Source organism: Sinohyriopsis cumingii, chromosome 4, assembly GCF_028554795.1.
Source record: "Sinohyriopsis cumingii isolate HCF-2022 chromosome 4, ASM2855479v2, whole genome shotgun sequence".
In the NCBI taxonomy this organism is placed as follows: Eukaryota; Metazoa; Mollusca; class Bivalvia; order Unionida; family Unionidae; genus Sinohyriopsis; species Sinohyriopsis cumingii.
The window spans coordinates 98,985,685-99,006,606 of record NC_142964.1 but is presented as its reverse complement, the minus strand read 5'-3'; the positions used below and the strand labels follow the sequence as shown (position 1 = coordinate 99,006,606).

Below are 20,922 nucleotides of genomic sequence, written 5' to 3'. Positions count from 1 at the left end.
GTGGACATCAATGGTTATCACATACTCATTAATAAATGAATATAGAATTGACGATGTTGACAATGAATATATAAATGAATATAGAATTGATAATGTTGACAATGAATATATAAACGAATATAGAATTGACTATGTTGACAATGAATATATAAATGAATATAGAATTGACGATGTTGACAATGAATATATAAATGAATATAGAATTGACTATGTTGACAATGAATATATAAATGAATATAGAATTGACTATGTTGACAATGAATATATAAATGAATATAGAATTGACTATGTTGACAATGAATATATAAATGAATATAGAATTGACGATGTTGACAATGAATATATAAATGAATATAGAATTGACTATGTTGACAATGAATATATAAATGAATAAATGGTATAATGACATCAAGTCAATAGTTGACATTAAAGTCTGTTTAATTACACTCTTTTGTTGAAGACATTAAGGAATATGTTGACGATAAATAAATAAATAAGTAAATAAATAAATAAAAAATAAATAAATAACAAAATAAATAAAAAGTAAAACTAAATAATTTCATTACTTTATCTTTTGTTTGTATTAAATTTATCAACAACCTCCTTAAAAAAGCTGACATATAGAAGTGGTAGAAGAAAGGTATGTGAGCTACATTATATATATTTGGTGTACATTCTTATTAACAACTACATCAACTACCGAGATGCCATACAAATTAGGGATGGAATGATACACCTGTCTATGAAAACGATTTGCGATATACAGACCATGACACTGCATTATCGATCAATACGATTCACTATATACAGACCACGATACGATGCATTATCGATACACATATCAACTTATTGGTCTTTTCATCTTTATGGGGTTTTCCAATAGTATGGCGGTGCCGATTTGTATCTGTTGATATATTGGTTGTATTTCTAGCATGCAGATTACAGAGATATACTTATCATCTGTAACAATGCCCTTCTCATCCTTGACAAGACAAAAAAATATTTCCTAACACACCACCTGTTAGTGTCAGTGATTTTTATTCCAACTTTTGGCCACATATTTGTTATGCGATGCATCTTTGTTCTACCACGAGTTGTTTAACGTTTCCATTGAAAGGAAACAGTGTGTGTGTGTGTGTGTGTGTGTGTGTGTGTGTGTGTATGTGTGTGTGATTTTTAACGTATTTTTCAATCATATCGCTACGATGTTTGCAGTGTGACATTTTAAATTGATGTCTAGCACTGGGGCATCATGCCGCAGACATGTAGCAAGATGTCACTCCCAGCGGACGCTCTAACCACTAGGCCACACGAGAAGTTCGAAACAGCGTATGTACTCTAAATATATTATATTCATATCACATACAGATACACATACTTACAATCCCAACTGAGTTAAGGCTGACTACAGAAAATTGTTTATTGACGGAATAAGTGAATTATTGATATTCGTACTAAGTGAGTTCATTACAAAAGGTAGTTCTATACCTATTGCAGATATTTACAGACCTCTTTGGAAAATGATCAATTTCTTCTTCGTTCCTTTTTGAAAGATTGCTTAAATAGAGAAAGTAGAACACTAGAAAAACGGCATGGTTGCCTAAATGAAGAAAGAAGAACACTAGAAAAACGGCATGGTTGCTTAAATGAAGAAAGCGGAACACTAGAAAAACGGCATGGTTGCTTAAATGAAGAAAGTAGAACACTAGAAAAACAACATGGATGCTTAAATGAAGAAAGTAAAACACTAGAAAAACGACATGGATGCTTAAATGAAGAAAGTAGAACACTAGAAAAACGACATGGATGCTTAAATGGAGAAAGTAGAACACTAGAAAAACGACATGGATGCTTAAATGAAGAAAGTAGAACACTAGAAAACGGCATGGTTGCTCAAATGAAGAAAGTAGAACACTAGAACAACGGCATGGTTAGCTTCTTGAACGGCGGACGCGCTAACCACTAGTCCACACACAACCATTCTGTCACCCACGAGTATACTGGATAGAGTAGGGAATATAGGCTAAGCAAAATGACGGACGAACAAGATGTAATTCAATAATTAAATTATTTACAGTTGATTAGCATGCTTTAATTAGCATTGCTGCCGACCATTAGATTGCTTTTATTCCTCATCTCTGATTTCGTTTTTCCCCTTTCCATTAATTGGTTTGTCTGTAAATTTTGCCATCATTCAAAGGTCCAGAGATATCGTTGTAAGACAAAGGCGAAAAGAAAGGTATTACTCTCGTTTTATTTTTCACACTCAAAGCGAGAGAGAGAGAGAGTGAAAGAGAGAGAGAGAGAGTATACATGTTTCATTCATGTTTGTTTGTTTGTTTTGACATTTTCTTGTTTTGTTTATGCTTCGTTTGTTTGAGTTTTAATATTTTTATTAATTATGACTGCTTTATTTTACCTTTTCATAGTTTGTTTGAAAACCTCATTTTGCTTTAATTTCGTACTTTTAGCGCCGATGGACATTTTAGTGTTCACAAATACCAATGATATAAATTTGCAATAGCCTATTGAGATTGTATGGTCAATTTTTATTTTTTGGGGGAGGGGGGATTACAACGCACACCATACTGCACTCTGTCTAATACTTTAATTCGTTCTTGTTTTTTTTTTTTAAACCTATAATAAGGTTCTGAAACGGATCATTTTAGAATATTGAACTGTGTGAATGCAGCTCTCTCTCTCTCTCTCTCTCTCTCTCTCTAGCTCTCTAGCTCTCTCTCTCTCTCTCTCTCTCTCTACCTCTGTATGTCTGTCTGTCTCCATCTGTCTTGGTTGGTTAAGCAACAGTCTAATCGACTAATTTGGAAACAATGGGATGGACAACACACATATTATTTAAAAAAAGCGTATGAAAAGTATCCGCAAAATTCTCGCCACGCCTCTGTCGACACCCGCCGCAAGCTACGGACGAAAACGAAGGAACAAACAATAATAGCGGATTTTTTGTTGTGTCATGCGACGATATCTTTGGGACAATGAATGATAGTAAAATATACCGACAAATCAACCAACGCAAAGGGAAAAGACAGGTGGAAGATAAACGCAGTCCTATGGTCGGTAGCTATGTTCATGAAAGCGTAATAGATCAGCAGTAAATAAATGTAAATATTTGAATTACCTCTTACCGTATTGTCATTTCGCTTAGTCTATTTTCTTCACTTAACATATTCGCTGGTCGCTTAATGGTTGCGCGTTACTTTAGTTTTCAGCTGATTGCGGTATTTGTAGTTCTGTATTTTCCTCATTTAAACAAACTTTCACGTTTAAAGCATACGTGTCATTTATTTATTTAATCAATATGAATGAAAATAGAAGCTCATGAAAAGAAAAGAAGCACCCTATCAATTTCCAAAGAAGATCGTGAGTAGCGGCAACAGGTACAGACCTACATTGTGTAGCGGAAACACTGGGCAGAGTTTACTAACTTGGTCAAAACAGTTATCGTTTCAACATAAACTCCGTGTAAAATGCAAGTATCTGTCCTTTTCATATACCACTATTTGCATTAAAAAAAAATTCAAAGTCAACTTAGCAAGCATCATTTTCGCTTAATAAAACAATTATAAAATTCGTGGTATATTAATGATACAGCCTATATAATATACATATGTTTTTGTAATAATAATAATAATAATAATACATATGTTGACTTTTTCTGGAAATAGACTTGGGGTTCTGATTTCCTAATAATCATTAACGGACATTCTATTCCTATCTGAAATCTTTTTTTAGACGGCCCTTTATATATCCGCTTTAGACAGACAAGTAATTGCGCAGATTACGTTGTATTTTGACCAATACAACGTCTTCAAACATTAAAGACAATGCGGATGATAAAGCCTCCCAAATATTTAACTCACCCTTGACTGGTTTGCGGATTCTAGGTAGGACAAAACAGTTAAAAGGGAGCCGGTTAAGGTTTCATCCCGAAAACCTACTTACGATCAAAACCCTGCAAAAATAAGTGTGTTCATCAGCAGAAACCTGTAAAAGGGATGGAAACCTAGAAATATACAAGAGTCCCTCGAAGGAACTTAGTCACTACTGGCTGAAATGAATTTTCAGGAATTCAAGAGAATACCTTTTCTTTCTTTTAACCGCGGAAACCATCTTTGATATTTTTCAAGGCTAACAAGACTTTAAAATTAACAAATGTGATGGTCATAATGGATGTCAGATCGACAACATTTTCTTTGTGGATCAACTTTACATCATACGATCAGATGACAACATTTTCTTAGTGGATCAAATTTACATCATACGAATCAGATCAACAACATTTTCTTTGTGGATCAACTTTACATCATACGATCAGATCAACAACATTTTCTTTGTGGATCAACTTTACATCATACGATCAGATCAACAACATTTTCTTTGTGGATCAACTTCACATCATACGACCAGATCAATAACATGTTCTTTGTGGATCAACTTTACATCATACGATCAGATCAACAACATTTTCTTTGTGGATCAACTTTACATCATACGAAGTCCTCTTGTAAAACCCCATGATAATGTTACTTTTCATTCAGAAGGGTTAGCAGTAACAAGATTCTCAAGATGGCCATTCTACCGGCCAAATCGGACGTGAGATAAGAACCACTTTCATTTGGAAGTCTTCGGATGAAATCCCCATGGCAACATTACATTTAATTCAGTAGAAGCAGCGAAAACAAAACGTTTAAGATGACCAGTGCTTCGGCCATATTGCATGTCCAATTCGCACCATGTTCATGTCCAACTAGGCATCATTAGAAGTCTTTTGGGGAAAACCTCCAAGTCAGAGTAACTTTCCGTTCAGGAGGTGTAGCGGTATCAAGATTTTCAAGATGACCACTGTGGCGGACATACTGGGTATCAGATCGGCCCTGTTTTTATTAAGGACTAACTAGACATCATGAAAAGTCTTTTAGTGAAAACCTCATGTTGATACGACCATCCTGAAGGAGGATTAGCAATAACAGGATTTTCAAGATAGCCGTTTCGTTTCGTAGCTATATTGGATATCCTAGCGGCTCCATTATCTTTTAAGACCTACAAGACCATGGGATGAATATGTGTATAAAGTTTCAATGCAATTTTTGAAGTAGTTTAAAGACATTAAAAGAAATATTTCACGCAAACCCTATGTTGATGTGACCTTCAGTTCTCAAGGAATAGCGATAACAAGATTTTCAAGATGGACGTCGTGGTGGCTATAGTGGATATCAGATTAGTGTCATTTTCATTTATGAACAACTAAATTTATAAGACGTCTTCTGATGAAAATGCCGTGTTGATATAATCATCCATTCATAAGAAGTAGAGATAAAATGATTTTGAAAATTGCCAATATGGTGGCCATATTCGATATCAGACTGGCACCATTTTCATTTAGAACCAACTAGACATCACAAGAAGTCTTCTGGTAAATATCCCATGTCAATATGATGTCCGTTTATGAAAAATAGCGATAACAAAATATATTTTCAAAATGGTAATTGTGGCAACCACATTGGATCAGCTAGATATAATGAAAAGTCTTTCACTGAAAACTCAATGTTGATATCACCATCCATGAAGAAGGAATAGCAATAGCAAGATTTTCAAGATGGACAATGTGGTGGCCATACTGGATATCCGACCGGAACCATTTTCATTTAGGCCACACTAGAACATGAAGATGTTTGTTTAAGGTGTAATTGTAATCATCCAAATAGATTAGGAATAGTAGAGGTAACAAACATGTGCTAACGGACAGACGGACAACAAATAACGGAAACTCCAATAAGCTCTTCTGGTTTATGATATTTATAACAAAAATCAGAGGAACATCATACACGATATTCGACTTATATTTCGAAATCAACACTGAAGATACCGACCTTGTCGCAGGCGGGTACACTCGAAGTGTCTCATTCACTACCATATCAAGGTATTGCAATTTGAAAATGTTGTCATACGTTGGTTGTTTCTGAAGAAAAAAAGAAAAGAAAAAAATGTATATTCCAATAGTTTCAGTTCATATATGATTATGCGCACAAAAGAATGCCAGATCGTGGTTAAGGATTTCAACATTATCAGCCAAGGTAATTTGCCAATAACTCAAGCTCAAACATAAGAAAATATAGGGCATTCTGTGAAGAGGAATTTGTGATAAGAAGTATTGTATATCCTAAAAAAGGACAATTTTGAATTCAAATATTGATATGTGCAGCAGACGTATTGGCAAGGAAATAAAGTACAGAAAAACAAATATTGAAGGAAGAAATTAATACATCAGTAGTGTACAGTCTTTTTAATCATTTCAAATATTTTATTTACCAGAACAAGCGTACATGATTTGGAGTTTACCGTGCCTAATTCCCTGTCAATTTCTGGCATGCACGACTTGTAGTTTACCTTGCCTAATCCTGTCAATTTCTGGCATACATGATTTGTAGCTTACCTTGCCTAATTCCATGTCAATTTCTGGCACACATGACTTCGATCTTACAGAGCCTAATTCCCTGTCAATTTCTGGAATATATGGCTTGTAGTTTACCTTGCTTAATTCCCTGTCAATTTCTGGCATACATGACTTGTAGTTTACCTTGCCTAATTCCCTGTCAATTTCTGGCATACATGACTTGGAGCTTAACTTGCCTAATTCCCTGTCAATTTCTGGCATACACGACTTGTAGATTACCTTGCCTAATTCCCTGTCAATTTCTGGCATACATGACTTGGAGCTTAACTTGCCTAATTCCCTGTCAATTTCTGGCATACATGACTTGGAGCTTAACTTGCCTAATTCCCTGTCAATTTCTGGCATACATGACTTGGAGCTTAACTTGCCTAATTCCCTGTCAATTTCTGGCATGCATGACTTGTGAATTACCTTGCCTAATTCCTTGTCAATTTCCGATATCAGCTTATCTTGAACATCCTGATTCACCGCAAGGCAGTAGGATACAAATGTCAGCAGACTGGACGTGGTATCAAAAGCGGCCAGAAGAAAAACTAGTGCATTTGCCAGAATTTCAGTGTCTGTCAAGCCTGCAATCATTAATTAAAGAAATTCATACATACATACATACATACATACATACATACATACATACAGGCAAACTGATTTATCCACATGCCAAGAGTAATGAATTCGGACAGACACGCAAATGCACAATTAATAACGTTTAATAGTAGTGACACTATCAGTGTAAATATATAATCGAGTATTTGTGTAGAGAAAACGCATACTCATAAATATACCTTCATAAAATGAAAGTCTGGGTAAAATAGACTAATGTTTTGAGTGAACACCTCTTCACAATGAAAATATAGATTATTAATCAAAATGAAAAAATGACTTAATTTACACTAAGCTGTTCTTTGTTCTCATTGTTTATCAGTGCAGTGGATAAGAACATATTTTTTCTTCCCCTAGATTGTTCCCGAGTCACGTCATCAGCAGCCATATCTGTGGTATGCTAGCAGATTACCGTTGAGTTTTTTTTTAGTTTGGAAGTTGAAATAAAAATCATTAAATCTCAAGATACTGGAACGAAAATATATACATAAACAGAACGCAAATTAGGCTTTCTCTTTTATTTGTAATTTATCAGTTGATTCTGCTTCAGTGTGCCTTGTTCGAAATGGTCAGTTTTGGTAGTCACATATAGGAGAAACTGCCTGGTTGCCCATCCTCCAATTAAAATGGGCAGAATGTCGTCTGCTAGTGACGTTATTGGGAAGATCTATATATTTCCAGAAAATTATTCACAGGTACTATTGATATTTTCCTGTCTTCTTCCAACACACAATGTATTTTAGTTATTTTTGTCCCCTTTAAAATATGTCCCCAGTTTGAATGTTATTTGTGTAAGCAACCAATTTCCTGGGTAGCAGTAAAGAAACATGATTCATATTCTTATGTCGTGCACCAAGCAGAGTTGATAGCATACGAGTAAAAGCTAAAATCTGTAATATCAGAGACTGTATATAGGAATAGAGCCGTTTTTAGTTTAGAGACTGTGAATTGGATTGTGTCATTTTTTCTTACATCCCCGTCTGTGACATCTTCACAGATGAAAGATCAAACTTAAACACAAAACTTGTGAATGAACAAAAACATTTGGAATTGGGTTTTTTTTTCAATGAGAGATAAATTGGGCATGAATGAATCAAAATACAAAATCTACTGTAACGAAGGATGCCTTCGTTATGGAAAGTAGAATCCATAAATCTTTCTGGACGAAGTATTAGTTGTAGAAGAAAACCAGGTTTGTGGCTCAGAGACTCAAAAAACGTCCAAACAAGTACAAAGACGAGTTCCGGAACACCACCCATAGGATGAATACGAAATACTTTGTACTTGTTATGTGACTAATGTCACCGATCCAGAAACACCTCTTTTCATCTGCTACTGACCGATTTACAGAACGATACCTGTGCTTAGTCTATGAAAAATCTCCGATATTTGTTACGTAACCCAGTAATCATTAACTACTAGAATGTACAATTTTAAGCACTGCATATTTTTAATTTTTTCTTCGAATATAGTGTTTTTAGTAATTTCTGTAATTCTCTTGACAAAAACATTTTTAATACTCAAATCACCAATTTCTGCCATTACGTCTAATTTTTCATTTTTTTAGTAGTTTTTCTTTATATCTTTCACGTAGAATACTTTATTTTGATATTTTTTAAATCTCGAAACAAGCAGTTCGAAATGTATACATACATTATTTTATTTTTTTAGTCAAATTTATACAACTTCTTCACCTATTATTAGTGTTTCAACTGTGGGTATCAGAAATATTTCATTATATGATGATAGAGACAGAACTTTATTCTACCGCTTACCAAACGACGAAATTCGAACAAATCTTTCATTGCCATTTTATTGAGCGGATAGTTTTATCAATTCAAACAACTTTTGACCGATCGAGATCAATGGTAAGTTTAGTATATTTTTTTGACTTATCGGATTATGGAAATTATTAAAAATTGATGACAATTCCTGGCTCAATTGCTCAAGATATTTGAAGTATTCGCTGTTGCCACATCTAACAAGCGAAAGTTTTAATTTTTCTAAATTACTGAAACATATTCCCGATGTTTCATTGTTCATTTCAACTGTCAACGGTTTCCTGTCAATCATAAGGTTTTTAATTTTGCCGTTTCTGCTATCTTTTACTGTTATCTTATTTTTAGACAATATTTCATACTCTGTCATCACCATACCTTTTGATAATTTTTTCATACCTGCTAACACTCATTGGGAGAATATATGTTAACATATTGCCAATCATAGGAAACTCACGTATTAAATTGTCCATATCGTATTTTACACCGCGCAGATAAGACCGTATTTGATCAAGTAATATTTTGTACGTTGCGCTTGCTGTTTTACAAGAATTTTTTTGTCTCAAGTCGATGTTCAATGTTTTACACGCTGTTGCAAGAGAAACACCAGCGCCATATATTATTTTAAAAAATGGGTTTAATGATACTCCGCTTGAAATTATACCAGAGCCGGTCATTAGCAGTGGTAAATATATTACCGAAAGTATTCTGCTGTAATACTTGTAGCATTTTTTTTACACACCAAAGGCTTTTATGATAAAACTGGTAATATTGCATTAGTGCGTCAACATCTGATTTTGGAATCTCCCCTAAAACATGATTGAAATCGATAATTTCATTCCTCAATATTATTATTATTATCTTACAATTTTTGAAACCACAGTAAAAGTTCTAGTACCAACAATTAAATCAAGACATTTATGAAACTTGTTATTAGCAGAATCAGCTAAAAAAAATATTGGTACATGCCATAAACAGCATACGAAGTATCTTTGTATCGTTGATCGGTTAATACTTCATTTTTCTTTAATCAGCTGCAGGAATTAAACACGCCTCCTACTTCACGCTCATACAAACTTTTATTTACCAAACCGTTGTATTCTCTTTCCATGGCATCTATAAACCCGAGTACCAATCTAATGTAAATGTTTTAAGAACAAGATGTTATCTGATAATTGCGTATGCAACTGTGAAATTTGTTAGCGTTGCTTTTATGAAATTATTATCAATTGGGATAGAATGAATATAAGAACTTACTTTTAACAATAATTTTTCATATGGTTGCATGGCTATTTTATTGAATTCAGTGTAATAATTTCTTATTGAAAATTGTCTAGAGCGTTGGAACGATATCAGTGGAACAATATCTCTTTCACTAATGTCGTAGTAAGAATCAATTTTTTTTCTTCACACTTTACTGATCGACTTCGTTAAAAAACATTTTATGCTCAGCAGCATTATAATTATCAACTTCTGCCTGGATGTTTTTGATTATTGCTAGGGATTTGTTAACAATAATTTTTATTAAATTCAGGTTTTTTACGTATCATTGGTAAAATTGTATTTAAGTAAGCTTTGATTATTAGCTCCGTATCTGTTGTTGCATTAACAACTTTAAGTAGGGTTCGTTTGTGGTGGTAATACATGCCAAGATGCTTAAAAATTCTCGTTTTAAAATAATATCGTTCAATTTATTGTTTTTGCTTATTCTTCGATTTATCTTCCGCTAGTTTGTTAAGACGACCATGATTATTATTTATTCGATCTCCTTCTGGCTTTCTTCCACCGTGAGCTCGCGTTTTTATCAAATCCGATTGAATTATCAGATATATATTTTCTTTGTTAAGCTCAAGCAATATTGTTTAGCAGGATTTCAACTTAAGCATCAGGATGACAGTATCTGCTTATAATATCAAAGTGTTTATGACGTCTTTCAGTTGTGGTCCTCGCATATGTATGACACGATTGGGTTTGAAAGCTGAAAGAATTGAGCTGTTGAAATATACGTGTTTGTTGTACTATACGACGTTGCCCAGTTGACATCATCGTTTCATCCTTGCAAGATCCAGTAGTAAATTCGACGAAAAACTTAAGTATTTACGAACAATAACTACAGAAAACAGATCAAAATGTATTTGTTATCGAAAGAGTAATAAAAAAAGATGGCAAGAAAAGTCTTGTTAAGTGGCGCGGTTACAGCGACAAGTTTAATAGTTGGATACCAACTAGCAGTAGTGAGAAATAATGTTTTTGTAAATTTCAAAGTATTTGAGTAAGACCAATTTACACTTTACAGTCCTGCATATCGATATTAAATATGATTTTCGATCTGGCGCTAGCGGCAACGCCGCAGACTTCCAGTTCAAGATCTTGACAAACACAACATCAAATTTTATACTTTTTTGCCGACCTCGTCTCGCGGTGTTCATAAACGGCTTTATCAATTGCCAGAATAATTGATTTTCCGCATCACTAAAATTGAATTTCATTATTTTTTGCAATATGATATTTGACATCATATCACCAAGTTGTTGATCTTTCGTAATGTTTTTTTATCAACAACGGTGTTATTGTCGTCTTCGTCCTCGTGGGTTAACATCTGTGACGGTGGTAAATCAACAACTTTATCACCAGCGTCGCTTGTCATTATTACACTATTACCACTGCGTCGGAGTAAATATGCGCAAGTCTTTCAAGCAGATTTATATTGTAATTAATTTTAGTCTATTTTTTCTAAAATAAGATGGACGAAATAATATATCATGAAAAAGCAACAATAGTTAATCGAAGCGAGCCTGAAGAAGCCGTCAGACAAGCTTTCTTTGGGAAGAACTACGAGTCTGTCTCTCTCAACATGGCTTTGATAAGTAGTGGTCCTGACAACGTTAGGGATAAAGTTTTGCTTACCGAGGCAGAAAAATGCAATTACAAGAAGTTGTTTCTTTTGGGGGTTTTTTACGATAAAGCCACAATAATGTTGTGGTGCCATTCTTGTGTTAGCCGGGAAGAACTAATCAAAATACTGAATAAAGCTTAGTTATTGTATCGAAAGATGATACTAGGATTGTATCTCTTTGAATATGCTGATCTTCTTCTATCATCTGCAACAAACTTTACAGACATTGGAACAAAGCTAAAATATCGAGCAGCCAAATTTATTGAAGAAAGTTATATTTCCTTGTTTGTTTCAAGATTAAATGAAACAATAGATTTTGCTAGTAATCTAAAATTAACTCCTCCACCCTTACCTTTCATCACATTTTCTTGTTAGGTTACCAGCTCAAGGTTTTCAAGACGATTATTTGTCTTAGAGCTGCCAATATGATTAATCACAAGGCCAGGATAAATGACCTACGGAACTGGTCCATTAAAAACCTCGAAAATGATTATGTGAGAATAACGAAAATATTCGTGTGTATCTCTTCCCCTAACACGAACCTGGAAATATCTGCTATTGATAACATTTCCTAATGATTTTTTGTTTTAACATGTCTGATTATTCCTCGATCTTTTGCTTCGTAAAATCAAATAATGGATGTGGCTGAACTTCATCTTGTAAACCAAGATTTGCAATGATGTCATCAGTTACCGAACCATTAACTCTGTAAACTCGTTTTCCTGCTGTAATATCTCCGCAAAACAACGAGTAGATGAAATCTTTCCTGAACATTTCTGTTCGCGCTGTATCTCCTTCCGATTTTACGCTAATCTTATAACTCGCCAGAGTTGCCTTACCAAATGTTAACTTTGATTTTAAATTTTCACCGACACTAGCATGTTTCCCGCCAATATATCATATTTCGGGTGAACGCTATAGTACTCCTGCTCGTTTGCGCTTGTCATTATTTTTTCTGTCGTTATACTATAAGCAATATATTTGCTTAATTGCATGTAACACAATTAGAGATTTGTAAATAGTATTATAATACAATGCTAAAGTTACGTGATATCGCAAATTAGAGCCTTCTAGGAGAACTTAGAAAAATAGCTACTGTTTTGCTGGCTTTGATAATATCTATTAATTTGATAAACAAATCGTTTTGGTAAATTTTACTTCGACAAATTTGTTTCATGTGTTAGAACCAACTATAAAACGTGAACTGGATTTGCACAAAGGTTTGAAGGTCTTAGTGCAATACCACATTATATTTTCAAAATTATACGCTTATGGAGATGATGTTGACGAAGAAATTGCAGATCTTTTCATTGGCGCAAAATTCAAGCATGTTTTGCCTGGAACTAATATTTCCTCGCTAGCTGATACTATACACCAGGAAATTTGGAAGAAAACAGAGGAATTCACCGCATCAGGTTCAGGTTGGAAGTTTGAGATGATTACTTAAATTTTGTTTCCCACGATGAAATATAGCGTACGCAGAAAATAAAAAACAAAACAAATGCTGCATCAAAGTTTAAAACTTCAATAACAAATGTTTCCCGTGAGCCATTCCTTCTGCGACGTTTCCAGCATAAAAACGCTGATCGTGTTGGCAAATATTTCAGTTATGTTTCAAAATTAAATTTTACTGGTATTGACTTTCCCGTAGTAGAAAATCAAACACCGAAGTTTGAAAAGCAAAACAATATTTCTGTCAACGTATTTGGCCTTGACAAGCGTGAAAAAGTCAATCCGAGACGCATTTCCGAACTTTAACGAGCTTGTTGGATGACAATACAACAAAGAAAACAACAAAAAATATTTTTGTTATCGTTGTTTACACGATTGCTATGACGATGAAAAACTATAAAAGAATCTACAATATTTTTTCGGAAGTACAATGAATAACAATGCCATGCGAAAAAGAAAAAGCTCTGCGGTTTCTCAATCATAAACACAAGACGAAAGTTCCTTTCGTTATCTACACTGATTTCGATGAGTGTTTCCTTTAGCTTGTACTTTATGCAGAAAATAATCCTAACAAATCAAGTACAAGAAAAAATCAAAACCATGTTCCTGGCAGAGTTGCGTACAAGATATTGTGTTGCGTTAATCAGAGTTTATCCAAACCTATTAAAATAGATCGTGGTAATAATCCGTCTATTTGGCTTCTCAAGCAATTTGATTAACGAAGTTGATGCTATTTTTAATCTTCTTGAATTGCTCAAATTATAAAACTAACGGTTCAGAAGGAAATTAATCACGAGCAAGCCGAATTGTGTCATATTTGTAGATGTAAATCTGATGCACATACCGAGCCTGCGACTGGTAACAAAAAAGTTCGTGATCATAGTCATTTGACCGGACAATATAGTGGATCGCTCACGACAAGTGTAATCTAAAGTTTCCTGCTCGAGATTTTATTCCAATTGTTCTTCACAGTTTCGGAGAATATGACAGTCATATTATCGTAGAAGCATTTGGTGATCATGAAATAAAGTCAAGCTCAAAACCTGATAACGTGATCAAGTGTATTCTAAATAATTTTGAAAAGTATATGTCGGTTACTTTAGGTAAGTTGCGTTTTGTCGACGGCATGCAGTTTATGGCAATATCGTTAGATGATATGGTGAAAGGTTGTAATGTGTTTTATAACCTACAAGACTGTTTGGTGATAAGACAAGCTTGTTAAGAAAAAAGAGAATATTTCCTTACGAGTTTCTCGACGATTAGAGTAAATTTGATGAAACTTCTTTAGCGGACAAAGATAAACTTTATTCGCATCTAAAAATCGAAAATATAACTGATGACAAGTACAAATACGTCCAAGATATTTGGAAAGAATTCAATTGCAAGACATTTGGCGACTATCGTGGTCTGTATTTGAAAACGGATGCATTATTCCTAGCTGATGTATTTAAAAGTTTTCGAAAAGTGAGCTATAATAATTATGGAATCGATCCTTGTTGGTATTATTCTGCTGCTTGGTTATCTTAGGATGCTGTGCTAAAGTTCAGCAAGGTAGAGTTAGAATTGTTAACAGGCTTTGATATGTTTAACTTTATATAAAAGGTATCTGTGGTGGTATTAGCGTTATAACAAAAAAATAATCTGAAGCAAACAACAAATATATGAAAAACTATGATCCTAAACTTTCATCGAAGTACATCATTTGTCTTGATGAATATAACCTTTACGACCATGCAATGTCAAAACCAAGACTGTTTGGTGGATTTCTTTGGATTACATCTGACCAGTGTTTAAGTGAAACAGAAAAGAGATACATGACGATGTTTCGTAAGTTGATCCTGCCTATCCTACTTCGTTGCATAATTTACATAATGATTATCCGTTCTGTGCGAAATCAATGATAATCGACTATAGTTTGTTATCTAAAAAAAAACAACAAGCAATGGCATCACCGGAAAACAATCCTATGGTAAGTAAGCTCGTTCCAAATTTACTTCACAAGAGAAATTATGTTTTGCATAACAAAAACTTAAAAGAAGTAGCCGATGGTGGTCCTGTGTTAAGAAAAAGTTCATCTTGTCCTAAAATTCAATTAGTCACCAAGGCTGAGAGGTTATATTAGCTCAAACACTTCAAGGAGAGCTGTAACAAAAACTGATTCCGAGGAAAGCTTCTTTAAGTTTATAAACAACCCTGTTTTTGGAAAAACTATGGAAAATATTAGAAAGCTAGTAAACATTGATCTAGTTACTGATATCAACCGCAGAAATAAACTTGTGTCAGACGATGATTTTGTCAGCATGAAATTTTTTATGAGAATATTGTCGCGATAAAACAAAGAAAACGACACATAAAGCTCAACAAACGGATTCACGTTTGAGATGCCGTGTTAGATTTGTCGAAGTGGTTCATGTATGATTTTTATTACATTTTTGTTAAAAAGCAGTGGCCATCAAGTAATTCCATCCCACAATCCAAGGACGGTAAAAGAAAATATCTTACCCCTCTTTTTGTACGAATCGTAGTTCAGACCTTCTTCATTTTCTGTGGTCGTGTCGCTTTGCTCTTTGTGTGCATTGATCATCAACTGAATGAGGTCTCTGTAGTGCTGCATAGGAAAAGAAAAATACGATCCAGTTTGCAGTACTGAGCTGGCTGTCTTCATTGAACAAATTGTTTTTGGTTGGTTCTGTGTCGGTCATTTTCACCTAGACGTTTAATCCCCATTTGTCCTCCATGCTGGGGGCACGTGGATAAGCGTTATGACTTAATAACATCTTTTGCCAAACTTTCAAAAGAAAGAATAAAGAACACTACTTGATATTGAGCCATTTTTTAAAATTAAAAATACATTTGTTAGGAAACTAATTACATTTTCAATAACATATAGCTTCACCTTCCAACAGTTGGACCAAAGGATACAAATCTGATACATTTTAACCAGTCTAATAAGAGTATTTGAGATTATGTAATTGACTCACATTAAACTTTATTTTCTTTTCGTGGATGGCATTAATCAACGGTCTATCTGCTTCATTAAGCGGCATAAGATGTGGTCTCAAGAAATTATAGAGGAACAGTCCAGAAGAACCTAGACATAACCAACGACCTTGGTTTGAGCGTTCAAGTATTCCGTCAGTTTATTCTGTCGTCTAAATTGTTCCAGACTGAATTATATTCTTGATGCGCCAATTCAAAGGAGCACTACTGCATACATTTTCAGCACAAAGTTGTAAAAAAAAAATCCTTTGCTTTCGTATTTTCAGTAAGATTCGAATCGTCAACAACAAAATAATGTTGAAATTAACCTTGTGTTCGAGCTGAAAAGGTTGAAAATCGTGTTTAAAGACGAACTTAAACATACGTAGGGCTTTCCTTGTCTAAAAAAAACAAATTTCTCGATACGTAGCACGGTCACGAGACACACCAAACTGACAATTTAAGGCGCAAACCGCAAACCACACGAGTGGATGATTATGCTTTTATATTAAATTTTGTGATAATAAAAAATATATCATGTGCCGCCCATTTGATAAAAGAATTAAAATACATTGTAATGTATTATCCTTGTGTTAATATACGGTATTAACATTATGTTGCTACAAAGACCTCACGAAAACAAACCAAACACCTATTATTGTGTTCAAAGAGTCTCAAGATTTGTACTTGATACAAGTTATTTGCGATGTTCACAGAAATAAGGACAATCTTATCGTGAAAGAATTATCCAGTGTGTTCAAAGGTCTAGGATGCCTCAAACAAAAATATCATTTTGCAATTGACAAAATTTGAAACCCGTCACTAATCCACTAAGGACGATACCTACAGCTTTACGAGGACCACTTAAAGCAACTTTGGAAGAGATGAAGCGGAAAAATCTAATACGGAAAGTAGATGAACCAACACAATCGGTCAGTACATTAGTAGTTTGTTGAAAAACCCAAATGGGGAAAACTATAAATTTGTCTAGATCCGAAAAATTTGAATCAAGCTGTCAAGCGAGAGCATTATCAACTTCCTACAGTTGAAGATATAACCACAAAGATGGCTGAAGCTAAGGTTTTCTTCAAACTAGATGCCAATAATAGTTACTGGCAAATACCCCATGATGAGGAAAGCCAGTTATTGACAACATTTAGCACACCGTTCGGTAGATATTACTACCTTAAATTGTCTTTTGGTATTAAATCTGCTCAAGAAGTGTTCCAGAAACGCATGGCACAGTGTTTTGAGGATCTGCCTGGGGTGAAGACTGATATAGATGACATAATTGTTTGGAGAACTTAAAAGGAAGATCATGATTAAAAAATGAAACATGTTTTAAAGAGATGCCAGGAAATAAATCTGACACTGAATTTTGAAAAATGCCAATTTGGACTAACAGAAGTGTACTACGTTGGACACATGTATTAAATCTGACCCAGAAAATGTAATAACAATCACAGAAACGACCGCTCCGACGGACAAGAAAGGAATTGAAAGATTATTGGGTGCAGTCAACTATCTAGCGAAATTTATCCCAAATATGTCTACAGTGACAGAGCCAATCGAAGCACTTTTGAAAAGTGGCACCGAATTTGTTTGGGAAACTGCACATAAGCAAGCATTTGAAGAGATCAAACAGATTCTAAGCAGAGAACCTGTGTTGAAATACTTCGATGTTAAGAAGCCTGTCGTTGTGAGTTGTGATGCATCAAAATCATGAATTGGAGCAGTGTTAATGCACTCAGGCAAACCCATAGCATTTGCATCAAGGTCTTTGACAGATGCAAAAACAAGGTATGCACAGATCCAAAAAGAACTGCTTTCTGTTTTATTTGGTCTTGAAAGATTTAATCAATATACTTATGGTCGTCAAGTACAAGTTGAAACGGATCATAAATCTCTTGAATCAATCCTCAAGAAAACTCTATCTACCGTACCGCCTAGATTTCCGAGAATGCTTTTAAGACTGCAGAAGTACAGTTTTAACTTAACGTATTGTCCAGGAAAAGGGTTAATTGAATCAGATACATTGTCGAGAGCATACAGACAGATGAAGTGTCTAATAAATAAGCCTGAACGATAGAGAGCTTTTGTTATGTGAACTTGATCATTTTTCTGAATTATATTGTGTCTTGTGAATACTAGAAACTGGAAGTGGTTAAGAGTATAATATTACATATGTTATATCAAATCAGTTTATATGCAGTGATATCAACTGGATTGAAGCACAAAATATTAGGACTATAGATTTTAGCGACTATGTCAATATATCACATTGTACTTGTTTTCATGAGTATTAGAATGATTGTGAATGTCACGTGTGTGTGTGTGTGTGTGTGTGTGTGTGTGTGTGTGTGTGTGTGAATTGGATTTTTAACGTAGCTTTAACAATTTTTCAGTCATATCGCTACGATGTCTGCAGTGTGACAGTTTACATTGATGTCTAGCACTGGGACATCATGCCGCATACATGTAGCATGATGTCCCACCCAGTCACATTATTCTGACACCAGGCCAACCAGTCCTAACACTAACCCCTTAATGCTGAGCGTTGAGTGAGGCAGCTGTTAGTACCATTTTTGTAAGTCTTTGGTATGACTCGGCCGGGGATCGAACCCACGACCTTCCGCATCTGAGGTGGACGCTCTAACCACTAGGCCACCGGAGCGGTTAACTACAATTAGTAGAACTTTTCCAGCTCATCATCAGTTTCTACTGTAAAAGCCGTCGTTGTTCGAATACGTGTACATTGTACGTGTTTGTTATTTATAAACTCGAAAAAGTCACTGACGCTTTTCAAAATCTGAAAGTTTCACTTCGATTATCTATGTGTACCCAACTGTTCGACAGAACTTTATGGGTCAGAAAATTTAGTTTTTATAAGGACTACAGATCCCTAAAGTTTCTTTGAATTTTGTATTTTTTCATGCTGTGCAGTAGTGCTCCATTAATCATTATCTAACGTTTTTAATGTTTTTCGTCTTCAAAATTAAAAGATTTCTAAACGTTCTTACATCTGACGTGCTTTTCCTGCGCTCATTCATCACCGACTTGGTTGCCTCTATGAAAAAGTCTATTGCCTTCTGGTCCATCAGTGGTATATTCCGAATAAATCTTTGAAGATCAGGAAACATCACTAAAATATAACGTTGTAAAGGGTATAACCTTACCATGCAAATGTAACTTTTCAAATATAATTTCCAGTAAAACATATAATAATGCCATATATTCTAGCAATATATGGGCCGTACGGAACTTTAACATTAGGAGGGCATCATTGGGCCCTATGGTGATTGAACATATAGTATCTGCGGACCATTAGGAACTTTAACATTAGGAAGTTCTTATGTGGTTTGAACTTCTAGTCTATGTGTTCCTTATGGAACTTTACAAAACGAAAAGTGATTTGGCTTCGGTTTTGTTTGGTTTAACGTAATTTTTCAGCATATGATAGGTCATTTATGGGGCCAGTATAGTTGGTGGAAGAAGAACCCGGAAAGACACATGGAAGTACCACATACCATCGTGAAGCTACAGGACAGTTTTCCCACTTTGGTCGAGCTGAGACTAAAACTCACGCGGATAGAAGTGACATGTGTGAGAGAGCTGAAACGCTAGCGCCTTAGACCACTCGGCCAAGCGGTGTCCTGGGGAGGGTGACAAAACATAAATGAACACTTAATATCTACTGAATCATTGTGCATACAGAGGGATGTGGCTTGGCTCATATCCTGATACATAATTTCCAGCATCAAATAACACATCCAAAGGCAAGAGAGGTAACTCGTATATACACTATCCAACACACCATTACACAAAGATAGGCGTTATTTTTTATCAATACACACATATAAGCATACATACTAAGGAAGTGGAGAAGAGTCTATTTTGTTTTTATACACAAATTTGTACAAACACACAAGGGAATGGGGTAGGATCTATCATACTGTTATAATATATACATACAATCATATATACCCAATAACCAAACATAAAAACAGAAAGAGAGAAGTTTACAGTTAATGACTAGTATCCTTTTCTTGAATATTGACCAGAACGGATTTAGTTGTCGCACTTCCTTTGGTGTTGGCATCTTCATGGACAGGCTCCGCAGGCATAGAGTTGGACTCTACTGACGCCTGAAGGACAAAGTGAGGCTGATATGCTTCAATCTCGCAATTCACCTCCTTTGTGACTTAGGGTTCTACTTATGGTTCATGTGGCTGCTGTGCTGCTGTTGCTGTTGTAGCTGTCGATGTGCCATTACTGAAACTGCTGACATGTCTCCTGCTGGAGCTTCTGCTGCTTGTATACGTCTCCCACTCTTGCTATTTCATTTCCTTCTTCAACTCCAGAGCATTTTTTTCTCGAGGTGTTTGCTCATTCTGTAGTAGCTGCCACGTTTCTTCGCATATCTTCTCCATTCAAGAAAGTCCAATTCCACAACCCAGCGTAGGACATACAACCCTTTCTAGGTGAACCAAAGCCACGGTTAAGTTTGTATTGATACTTGAATTCACGCATGTCTGGTAAATTATGGATAGCAAGACGATTTAATTTCATTGCTTATTGTCGCGGCATGCTTCTTAATTTCTTGCCAAGTTGCATGCAAGTTAGTGTTGTCACTTTAATTGTATGTTTACGTCGAGTGGGAAAGAGAGCCAAGCACTCAACGTTTTTTGAATTGCCTGCGGTTCAACACACATGCCCAGGCGCAGAAATGGAAGCGTAGGCTG

The 20,922-nt window shown here is 35.0% G+C and overlaps 1 protein-coding gene across 1 annotated transcript in view; it reads right to left on the bottom strand.

The window, feature by feature from the left end:
• Positions 1 to 20,922, bottom strand: part of LOC149801754 (cytochrome P450 3A24-like) — a 49,739-nt gene that overhangs the window by 4,884 nt on the left and 23,933 nt on the right. The window contains exons 9-12 of the mRNA XM_089956842.1: positions 19,201 to 19,322; positions 15,704 to 15,809; positions 6,887 to 7,044; positions 5,892 to 5,980 (exon numbers count right to left, since the gene is read on the bottom strand). Coding sequence (XP_089812968.1) covers positions 5,892 to 5,980; positions 6,887 to 7,044; positions 15,704 to 15,809; positions 19,201 to 19,322 — 475 coding nt within the window. The remainder of the gene's footprint in view (positions 1 to 5,891; positions 5,981 to 6,886; positions 7,045 to 15,703; positions 15,810 to 19,200; positions 19,323 to 20,922) is intronic.